The sequence below is a fragment of the Palaemon carinicauda genome, chromosome 24, assembly GCF_036898095.1.
Source record: "Palaemon carinicauda isolate YSFRI2023 chromosome 24, ASM3689809v2, whole genome shotgun sequence".
NCBI classification, from domain to species: domain Eukaryota; kingdom Metazoa; phylum Arthropoda; class Malacostraca; order Decapoda; family Palaemonidae; genus Palaemon; species Palaemon carinicauda.
This window is the reverse complement of record NC_090748.1, coordinates 69,127,986-69,140,365: the sequence shown is the minus strand read 5'-3', so window position 1 is coordinate 69,140,365 and position 12,380 is coordinate 69,127,986. Positions and strand designations below refer to the sequence as shown.

At 35.2% G+C, this 12,380-nt stretch overlaps 1 protein-coding gene across 1 annotated transcript in view; it reads left to right on the top strand.

The window, feature by feature from the left end:
- Oseg6 (intraflagellar transport protein Oseg6) overlaps positions 1-12,380 on the top strand; it is a 313,337-nt gene that overhangs the window by 147,392 nt on the left and 153,565 nt on the right. The window contains 3 exon segments of the mRNA XM_068348165.1: positions 7,276-7,324; positions 7,327-7,496; positions 9,147-9,269. Of these exon segments, the coding sequence (XP_068204266.1) occupies positions 7,276-7,324; positions 7,327-7,496; positions 9,147-9,269 (342 nt within the window).

Here is a 12,380-nt window from a genome sequence, read left to right as displayed (position 1 = left end):
GTGTCTCCATAACATTGTCAGCACATTACTATTGATGTTGTGTTAATTGTTATCATTACTAGCATTTAGTTATGAATTCTAGTGTAGTTGCTACGCTTTGATTATTACCCGGATTATCTTTCAGCAATAATAACATTCAAATAAATGTTAATATATCATTACCTTGATATTTTTGGTAGTTTGATATTTCACAGGTATTGTACAGTATGTAGATGTGGTGTATTGATGTTCATGTTAACCGAATCTGTAACTTTAAGCATGTTTAGTGCATGAATAATTCAGGTATTTTACATGTACTGTACTTAAGTGGTATTTTGGAAAGGGTTAATTTTTTTCTCATAGGGGTTGAATTTTAGCAATGCTATACTAGTGCAAAAAATTTGTCAACTGAGTGTCAGCTTTTAGTTGCAATTTGAAGGAAAAGATTTAAGTTTATTCTCTTTACCCTTTTTAAGCAAAGAAAATGATCCTCACTAAAGATCTTGGATAACCAACTGATAATGAGCCTGGAAAGTACAGTATATATTACCAAGGCTGTAGTCTTACCATATGAGGGCTGTCTCTCTAGGTTATTACTTTGGCCAGGGAGGTCATAAAATCAAGGTGGTTTATTTGTTTGTCTGTGTATGTCTGTTTGTGGACAAGATGATGTCAAAACTACTTGACAGATTTTGACAAAATCTTCACCACAAATAGATCTTAGGTCATGGACAGGCCCATTAAATTTTGGAAATTATCTGGATCCTGATTCTAGATCCAGATTGCATTTTTCGCCATTTAAAAATAACGTCAAAACAAATTGATGGATTTTGACAAAATTTCCACCACTGATAGAGCCTAGGTCATGGATGACTCCATTAAGTTTTGGAGATGATCCGGAATCTAGATCCGGAATCTAGATCCGGATTTGCATTTTTCAAAATTTTAAAGATTTCGTCAAAACAAATTGACAGATTTTGACGAAATTGGATTTTCACCAAATTTTAACAATGGATAGATATTATGCCTTGAAAGAAACCATGAAATTTTGGAGGTGATACGGATCAAGATTACGATTCTGGATTAACATTGTATTTTGTATTTTATGCCGTCTACAGTCAGTATATGAAAAGAGGGATGAGCTGTCCGCAGACTTTAGTTAAATGTTACAGTAGATTCATCCACAGTCAGAATATGTAAAAAAAGAAATGTTTCATCTGAATACTTGTGTATAATGTTGGCAATTTTGGAGTTCTGAAATCTCTGATTGCTCTTGTTAGATATATATTTTGCTCACTTGTGAGGACTGATGTACTGTACTGTATTTGAAAGCTCGCTAAGAATTGGATCCAAATCTGATAGAAACCTACATCATTACAGTTCATGATATCTGAAGTACAGCTACATACCTTAATATTTGCAGAAATCTTTCTTTGGAAAGAGTTGAGTGGTAGCTCATTAGCATACCAAGTTAGTGTTAATTAAGCGTTGCAGTACTTGGAAGCATCCTGGTTTGCTTTTCAAGATTACTAGGCTCTGAGACCTATCGTGGCTGCTCTCAATGTGGTCTGAGCACCGAAAGGTGATAAGATATTTAATGGATCCTCACTTATTTTTCCCCTTAGTGGATTAGACTGGGTAAAGTCTATTGGGGCTGCAGATATCTATGGTTATCGTAGGATACGTCCCTGATTATACACGATATCTACGGATAGTTGTTCCAGGGGTTGGAACCCCCTTGATACCTGACGGTAATTCTCTTGTAATATCACTCGCAGAAATATTATACAGTAGGAAGCAGCCGAAGGGAACTTCCATCAGGGATTTTGACAAAGGAAAAATCTATTTCTGAGCGAGGAACCTGTGTTGCTCTGTAAAATGCTCCTCTATCACCATTTCTAAGGCATAGATACTGCTGAATATACCAGAGAAAAAAGGATGCATGGAATGCCAGGAATAAACCTAGATCACTCACTCTTTGAGTGTCGGTATAGAAAACTGGGGCGTGATTGAACCACGACCATAGGTCCCTCACCAATTAGACCTCTCCTTCATCAACATCCCCCGGAACAACGAGGTGCCGTCCTACACCCGTCTGCTGCCTCCTACTACGACTATCCCTCCCCACTCCTACACCTCCCCACCCCCTGACTTCATTCCTCAACAGCACCAGCGTTAGTCAGACGTGTTTTATTTTGCTCCGTGTTGTTTTGTGTTTTTGAAGATGTCTGACATTTTAGGGATCCCTGCTCCCAAGTTGAGTATTATATTTGTCTGTTTGGAATTTCTAGGTAGCGACACTCGTTTAATCTTTTACCGTGTTTGGTTTTAAAATGGATTTTTCCTACTTCAAAATCCCTATTAGAGTTCAGTTAATTTTCATACTTTAAAATTCTAGTTTTAATTACATGATATTGGTGTTATAAATATAGTTAATTAGAAATAAGATATTTAGAGATGATTTTGAGTATCAGATTTTGAATATCTTTAGAAAAACAATTTGAAATCTCATATTTCAAACTATCATTCAATGGAATTTTACCAATAATCTAGATCAGTTAAGTTTAGAATCTTAATATTTCATATCTTAATTCTAAGGACCTATCTCTTTCCTTCGGTGGTGTCCCACCTCCATCAGTGTGTGAGAGTCTGCAATATGAACATCAGGAGAGGCTCACAGAAATATAAATGGAATTTTGATAATAGAATTTGTTATTGATATAATCACTTGATAACCAACGTCTTCCCCCATCAACTTGTGATGTCAAGAGGCTAGGGAATAATTTCAGATTTTAGACTGAAGTAATGAAGAGCCCATGGCTCATAGCTTCTTCACTAGAATGCCTCATTACTTTACTAGAGCCCTGTGTCTAGTGAATGGAAAAGATGGAAAATTTTTCAAAATAACAAAAAATCAACAGGCAAATATCAATGAACTAAGTTTCTAGGGACAAAACATATGAACGTAAAGTGAATATAGAAATAAAAAATTACTATTAAAATTTGTTTATTTTCTAGACAGCATGACAAATGTTTAATGCAAACTACTGTATATATCAAGGGAAAGTTAGCCCACGAGATTTATAGAATACTAAGAACATAAACCAACAAATGTGACGGTTTCCTTATATTGTTGGAAGGTTGGCATAACATAAAAAGAATGTGTGATGCATGTACCATGATGAAGTATGTCATCTAAATGAGAAATCATGTACACAAGCACAATTATAGTTACGGTAAGTGTAGAGTCAAATACAGTATTACTGAATGAATCTTACCCGATAAAGAAATTCATTTTCTAATGAAATGCGTATGTATGTTTCCAAAAGGGTATGTGAAAAAATTGTTGCAGACTCTTAGCCTGAAAATAATTTATACTCTGAATGAAGACGAGACAAAATTACTATATGCTTCCAAGGCCTACCTTAGAAAATAGTTCTTGTAGGATATTATGCATTTAGCTGAAGACAGTGACAGTAGAAACTTCAGTGATGAGTTTGGACCTCTCCTTCTCAAGAGAATGGTCCATGTTTGAAGGGAAATTCATACAGTTTTGCCTTCCCTTGGACTTAGGCTCAGGGTTGGAATGGTTTTTATCCCCAGGGCACAAGTGCACATACCGCTAACCTAAGTAGGGCATCATAGGGGGTTTTCATTATGACTGTCCCTCTTCTCTGCTTCTGATAAAGACTGGGAGAAGAGGCTCCCTGGTATTGTGTGGATGCCTCCTCCTCTGGGTATCAGTCTATGCTCGAAGGGAGATTTAGCAGTCTTGCCTCTCCTAGGACTACCTCCTGAGATAGGATGGTCTTTGTCCTTAGGGCAAAGGCACCTACACCTACTGTTAACCTGAGGAGGGAACCATAAGGGTCTTTCCTTCAAGACTATCTTGACTGTGCATCAGCAAAAAAAGTAAACGAATTTCAGGCTCTTCATAACATCAAACTTTTGAGGGATGGTGGTTCTGACGTCTTTGTTGTATTAGAGCCTGTGTGATGCAGACTCAGCACTAGTTGATCTCAAACACTAGTTTGGGACCTCCTCAGTCGTATTTCTCAGAGCAAGTTGACATGAAGTTCTTTGTGTCACATTAGGGCACTGCAGTGCTACCTGAGAAGAACTTGTCACCTCATTTGTTAGTGTCATAGCCTTCTCATTAGTCCAAGAATTAACAAAAAGGAAGTGTCCAGACACTGTTCCTTCTTGCTTGGTGAAGCTTCTTGCTTACAAATAAAATTTAGTTTAATGCATACCTCTGCCATCTCAAGTAAAAACTCACAAGCTTAACCCTGTCAGTAGCCTTCTAGTTTACCAGTCAATATACTTGGAGCTGGAGGTTATTCTGAAGGTGTGGGACCTCTGTTGCCTCTTTATACCTTACAGACATTGACCCAAGAACTTGAAACCTCATTTCCTTGGGTCTCGAGGTGACTTCTCAGTAGTTGTGTAACACTCTTAGTATGTATCCCATCTAAACTAATGCATTCAGCCTGTCTCGAGGAGTGGTCTAATGGCTGGCTCCTCTTCTTCCTCATAACACCCTATGCAGGCTTGGACAAGATTTCCTATTAGGACCATCAGATAGGGCTGCACTAACAACAGGTGTTCACGAAAGGAAGATTTTAGAGATGAAGATGACCTTTTCATCCCATAGATCTTCTGTGAACTTAGAGATGAATCTTGCTTTTTAGGTTGGAATTAAGTTGATTCTTTATGGCAGGTGTTAAAGCAACTCTCAAGATATAATTATTGTGTCCTCAATCTTGAGAAGAGATACAAATGCTCCAGACAGGAAAAGACTACATTGAATATTTTGTCATGGTGAGCACCCATTCCCTTGTTACAATATGATCAGCCTTGGACCTAAGATTGTTAGATAAGGCTCTACATTTCAAATAGTCAGGCTTTGATGTCACCACCAATTAAGAAGGCAAGATCTGAACAGTGTTCTCATTAAGTTAATCTTAATAGGTCCAAATATCTGTCATATCGGAGCTTCCAGATTCAACTACTTTCAGAATAGTATCCAGTGGGAATTGAATTTTGCAAGGAAATTTGGAGGCCTTAATGAATCTACAGTCCTCAGATAGTAGTTGCACGGCCAGTCAACTATTGAATCATTCTTTTTACATTGTAAAAAATTCTTGTTTTTTTTTTTACTTGTATCAAGTCTTGACAATTTTCCATTGGTTAAAACCATCAGTTAGATCTTGAAGCCTTTATCCTTTAGTGGCAATAGTAACAGTAATGGTGAAATTGAAGATATTTGGGGGTGGAATAGAGATTAGTAGTCTGGAAGTTAAAGGATTTTTCCAGAAATCTGGTTTATGTGTTTAAGTATAATCTGAAGAAGAATAAAATACTTTTTTCAAGAGTATTTTGGAAATCTTTAGTTAGACTCTCACAAACCCTATGGTATTCTCTTGAACCTAGCACTATAGGAGATAATGCTCCTTCTACTTTCTTTAAATATTCTAAAATTTCAAGCTTATTCCTACATTGATCTACCCTAGACAGTAATGGTTGTGGTACAGATCTCTGTGAAATTTAACCATGATTAGTGTGGTGCAGACCTCTAAGAACCTTCCAAAGGACTCTGTTTTCTCCATAGTAGTCAAGTAAAGATTGCTAGTTCAGATTTTATTTTTTTTGGCTTCTTGGGAGGCACTCATAGTGATATTTCATGTCAGCTACCTACTAGGTCAACCTCAAGCTTTGTTTTTCGCAGGAACCGAAAATTTGTCTCTTTATTTGTAAGTTTCCAGCAAAACAAAGCCTTTTAATTTCGGATTACTATGACAGATCCTTTGTTTCTTGGGAGGCATTCCTGGGGATATTTTATATTAGGTACCTGTTATGTAAACCTTATTTATTTTCTCAGGAACTGGAAAATTTAATTCTTAATTGGAGGTTCCCAGCAAAACAGAAATCTCCTAACTACTGTACAATACAGTAGCATTAAAAGTGTCAATGGTTCTTGTTTCAGTAGAGCAAGCAACCTGTCATGGTCATTGAGATTTATAAGATTTAGTATGAACAATTTCTGATTTTCTTAATGTCTACTATCCCTAGACTCAGTATCATCTAATGCAGTCATCTTCAGATTAGTTTCTACCTAGACTGACTGACAAGATAAGTCATATTCATAGACATCTCTACCATAGGATGTAGATCTGGCATTTGAACTTCAACTCACAACAAAGATACAACTGCAGACAACATAACCCGCCGTGACTACAGTCACGATATTAGAGACATTATTTTCTCAATGGCTTTTTTTAAGAAATAAAATTATGAAAATATAAAGTCCAAGTTGTCCTTAGCATCTGGTCATCATGAAAGGTACTACCAATAGATGTCTCTGTGTTAAGCCTTATTCAAAGCATCTTGGAGGTGTATAGCTTAGACATTGGTAAGTTTATACTTACACTCAGATCTTGATTTTTTCTTTTCTATTAATTTGAAAATATGTCTACCTTATCTAGAAATAGATATAAATGGTTTTTGTTCCAGTTTTCATTATATATATCTATTGCCTCATTATCATCAACCTTTTATTTGTTTTATGATGTTATTTTCCAATACATATGGTGGTCCTAGGCAACCATCACTTCTGTATGGACTTGCAATTGCACACCTACTTTTATGTTTGTTTGGCCTTAACAATATGACTCCCTGTTCAAATACAAGATTGGATTACTTTGCTAATCCAAGTTCAGTGAACTTTTAAGTATGGTCCTTTATTCTTGTCATCTACATTTATGATTTTTCTTCAACAGTTGGTTTTTCCCTTATGAATTATAATTTTATAACAAGGTAATTGGTTACTTTATTGTGAAATTAATAAGAAAAACTGAAAATATTTTTAATAAAGTACAGTCGAATGCTTTACCTCTAAATGTTTTTCATCCCAATCTTGCTAATTTCAAACAGTAATACCCTTTGCTGAACGAGAAGTGGAGCTCTCATTTATCTGGAATGTAAGATATATGCATTGTTTGGCTGTGCAGCCATCAGAAGATCTTTATTTTGTTCTATTTTATTTATTAATTTATTTTCCTGATTGAGGAGAAGTGTCTAGGATTTGTAAAGGCTCTTGATATATGCAGATGTAAGTGATGATGTATTATTATTAAAAGTTTTGTTTTAAAATGCATTTTTTTTTTATAAGTCTTGTGGGTTTTATATGTCATGTACTAACTACAATATTGATTTTCAATAAGTATTTACTAACATTAATACAATGATCATAATGAAATGGGTTCCTTTGTAATTATTTCTTTGTTATTATAATAGGAACACCCTGTCACAGTAAGCGTTGATGTGGAACCAAGTTTTTTGGGAATAGGCCTTATCACCTGATGGTTGGTATGAACAACAGAGCATGGATATATACACTCGGTGATGATTCTACAATGCTGCTCCGTGACCGAGAATATCTGGGAACCATAACTTCAGTACGAGTTAATGCTGATTATGCATCTGTGCTCTATGAAGGGAAAATACAGTTCCATCTGGTTAGTCAGTTTTTCACTTTCGCTCTGTACAAAACTATCAGGCACTGCCATATTCCTTCTTTAACTGAATAATAGAGGAGGCTTTTCAACTCTCCTCTCTCTACATGCACATACACAGTGTTACTGATACCCTTCAGTTTTCCTCTTCCATCCCATCTAGGTAGATCTATTTTTGTTACTGTCTTTTCCTCCACCATGACTCATCTGAATTATACACACTTTTCACCAGTCTACACTTCTACATTCTCTCCATGTGACCAAACCACTTTAAAAAATTCTGATCCATCTTTTCACCTATTCCAGAATTTTTACCAAATCTTTTCATCTTTATATTTCTCAGCATTTCATCCTTTCTTATTTTACATATTCTACTGATACTCCAAGTTTTTCGCAGAGATATTGTTACCTTAATTGCTTCACTTTGTTGATGCCTTACTTCTTTTATATGGTACATGTATTACCAAATACCTTTAGAAATGAGCAACCCTTATCCTCTTGACTTTGGTTCCCCCTATTGCCTCTACTCTTGCAAACCCTTACTTTTACCTGTCTCTTCATGCATGTACTGTACTTAAAAAACCTTATATTATCTCTGCTATATTTCTTCACTGTCATCAACTAACTCTGTAATACAGTATCATTAAATATAAGAAAATTCACATAAACTCTCACTTACAACTCCAGTCCTGTTTTTTCTTTAACTTTATTTCATTATTCCTTCTATTTAAGTTAAAATGTCATGGAGACCAAACTCAGATTTCCACTAGAACAGTTTTTCTCGCCTTGAAATATCGTAACTTATCTTTTTTCCTAATGAATGCCTGTCTTCCATCATTCTTATTCAATAAATATTTATTCAACAAATATTTCTTCTTGAAGCTCTTGTTCCGATTTACGCCTCTACATTGACTTTACTCTCTCATTCCTTATTACCCATATTATCCATCGTTTTATATAATTACGCACTGCCGTAACATTTTATGAAGCAAATTCCCCAAATTTTTATAACATTTTACCAATTACTATTTCTCTTACTTTTACAGTAATGTCCATGTCATAATGCTCTGTGGAGGCTCCAAGGACTCTGTGTTGAATTTTGCATACTCTTCATATACATGCTCCTTTTACTTTCTCCTCTTACACTCCAGCTTTTTTCCATCATGTATACAGTATTTTCCTTATTCTCTCTGTTTAATTTTATTAAAATTTTTTATGCATTTGTATTTGTAGATGTTCATTTGAATCAGGAATAGTTCAAATAAACTTTGATAAATAGCAAAATATGATGACTTTGTTTTGGTGGTCAGAACTATTAGAATAAATTTAGAAAACTATTATGACATCTATCACATTTGAAAAAAAAAGGCTGATGCCAAAATCATTGTGGAATGCATGAAATTATTCAACCAATGATTATGTAGCCCTTATGTAGAATATGCTGCCCAAACCTGAATAAGATACAGAGAAAACCATTAATTTTTATGTATAAAAAGTAACAATACCATACTGGTACTAAAAATTTGAGGTTATGGGATTCAGTTAAGGAGTTTTAAAATTTTTCTAAATCATATAGTCTTGATATAGATATGCGTACTTTGAATACAATTTCAGGACTTCTAGCCCTGATTATTTTTATATATTTTTTCACAGCTGGAGGGAGAAACTGGTGAAGATGAAGAGCGGGAGTCATGTCTCTTTCCAAGCTCAGATCATGCAGATACTCACATAACGGATCATTCCCTGACTTCAGATTTTCTTATTTACTCATCTGATGTAAGATTGCTTATTATTTTATGTAACCTAATTTTAATACAAGAAACCTTGTTATATAGCCAAATCAATATCAAGGACATGTAAGCAACTATTTCTTGTGTTTTTTTTTTTTTTTTTTTTTTTTTTTTTATATTCTTCAGCTTAATAGTACTGTAATACTCCATGTCTTCACTAAAACATAAGAATTTACTTGTTGGAATTTGGTTTTAGAAATTCTTAATATGATAAATTCAGTTTTAGAATACTTAGAAATTATTGATAGTGGTTTTGTCTGTAAAAAAGGACTACTTTATTCACTTTTCTGGAAATCTGAATAGAGTACAATAGTAAATATTGATAAGATCAATTTATGATTACATTTATTAAATTCTACTCATCCAGCACCAGTGAAACTTCATCCATACCTAATTGAGTTTTGCCATCCATTAAAGGTTTAAAGGTCACTCATAAATGGCAAAGGCAAGGGATAGTGACATTGCCCTATCAAGCAGGACAATGTCCTAGAGACTTACCATATATCATATGATCAGCACTCAAGCCCCCACTCCACCCAAGCTAGGACCAGGGAGGGCCAGGCAGTGGCTGCTGATTACTCAGCAGATAGACCTATAGGCTCCCCCCCAAACTCCCCATCCTTAGCTCACAAGGATGGTAAGGTTGCAGACACTAATGGCACTAATGAGTCTGAGCGGGACTCAAACCCCCGTCTGGCAAACACCAGACAGAGACGTTACCAATCAGGCCACAACAAACCCATTACATTATGTCACAAATTATAGAAAAGAAAGACTGGTTACCTGGCACATGTGCGTAGGTTACTTTAAATCCCATTAGGCAAACTGGTTTCCATACTAAGCTATGTGGTTTCCTGAGACCTTATGGATTTGAGTTTTACTCACAATATTCACTTTTTTGTATGCAGAAACTTTTGTATCTAGAGGTTTTACTAGTACACAGTTTCTAATCAGAAGGCTAATAAAATACATTTAATTATATTTGGATAAAACGGCTCAACACTTTCAATGAGGGTAACAGAAGCACATGTGATACTTCCATGAAGGACTGACTGAAAAGATAATATACACGGCTCAGCTTAGCACTCGGTACAGAGACAATCAAGAAACTAGGAGTACATCTGCTGTTCAGACCCTTCCATATCTCATTCTTAGATTGTGTAAGCCATAAATCTGTATCCACTTTTTATCTTTTATTTTTTATTCCAAGTGTGTTAGAGTCTCGAGTTGGAATCCACTTTTTATCTTTTATCTTTTATCTTTGATTGCAAGTGTGTTCAGTCTGTCCTTCATGGAAGTATCACATGTGCTTCTGTTATCCTTATTGAAAGTGTTGAGCCGTTTTATCCAAATGTAATTAAATATATTTTATTAGCCTTATGATTAGAAACTGTGTACTAGTAAAACCTCTAGATTTTTATCTTTTATCTTTGATTCTAAGTGTTTTAGTCCGGAGTTGGAATCCACTTTTTATCTTTGATTCCAAGTGTGTTAGTCTTGAGTTGGAATCCACTTTTTATCTTTGATTCCAAGTGTGTTAGTCTTGAGTTGGAATCCACTTTTTATCTTTTATCTTTGATTCCAAGTGTTTTAGTCTTGAGTTGGAATCCACTTTTTATCTTTTATCTTTGATTCCAAGTGTTTTAGTCTTGAGTTGGAATCCACTTTTTATCTTTTATCTTTGATTCCAAGTGTTTTAGTCTTGAGTTGGAATCCACTTTTTATCTTTTATCTTTGATTCCAAGTGTTTTAGTCTTGAGTTGGAATCCACTTTTTATCTTTTATCTTTGATTCCAAGTGTTTTAGTCTTGAGTTGGAATCCACTTTTAGTCTGACATCATATATGGTACAAGGGCTTGTAAAATTCAGCCAAATTAGATTTCTAAAGCTAGGGTGCTTGGTTCATAAGTGGCATTTAATGAAATGGGATACGCATCTGCTATCCTGAGTCATTCATTGAACTCGGGTTCCAATTGTATTTACCCTGCTTTGGCATCTATTTCTAAACATGTTATCTTTTAAGGATTTATAACTTGGCAAATCTAATAAGATAAGATATTCACAGCAAAGCCCTACAGACTCAAAGAGCCTGTAGTTATTCCAAAGCCAAAACTCAAAGAAGATTGAGGTTTAATCCCTTAGAAAACCATTTGGGTTGTCCCACCATTGAAACAGATAGGACCATCTAGCTATGGATTGTTTTTTTTTTAATATAACACTGACTGGCAATTCAGAAAAAAATAATTTTCAAGTTTCTAGCAGTGTCATTCACATTTTGTGATGACTAAGGTTTTTCTACTCTGAAAACTCTAAAAAACTTACGAAAAGAGTGCATTTTGTTATGCAGAATCATGTATAATGCAAAAGGTATCAGGAAATACTCTTAAAATAGCAAAATCCTGAATTAAGACTTAAATAATTTTTCTCACCTGTAGGGTAGCAATGATAATCTTTCCTGGCTTGAAATTCTTTTAGAAAAGATTGTAGATTAGCAAACATGAATCAGTTTGGCATAGAGGAATGAAGTTTACTGTACTCCTATTTTACTACATCAAAGAGATAAGTCTAAACCTAAGGTAACTCCATCTAATCCTACCCAGTCTATTTTTACAGAATGTGACCAACAGCCCAGTGACCCTCCAGTTACCCTAATATTACTTTACATGGACTCTCAGTGTAGCTATGGAGGCTTAACAGCTTTTTAGATAAACAGTTTAGATGAGATGGAGGTGCCATCAGCATAATAACAACAGTGGCTGTAATTGGCCCCCCTTTCCTTTTGCTGTCATGCAAAATGGAAGTGGAAATGGGGGAACTATCAGAAAACACTCGAGATGGTTTTTTATTGTAGTATATTGGCTACTCAGGCTTAGCGATATGGTCTGAAGGTTTGACTAGGCTTAGAGACTGCTGTGGCCGTATGCTTTGGGCAAGGACTGTGAAGATTTATCTTTATGCATTATCTTTATCTTTTATATTGTTATTTATCCTTTCTATGATTTTTTAGCTGACCCTCTCTTTCGGTTTTTTACCTATTCTAGAGTACGCTACCAATCCAATATGGTAGCCAGCCATAAATATCCCTCCTTTTGCTCTT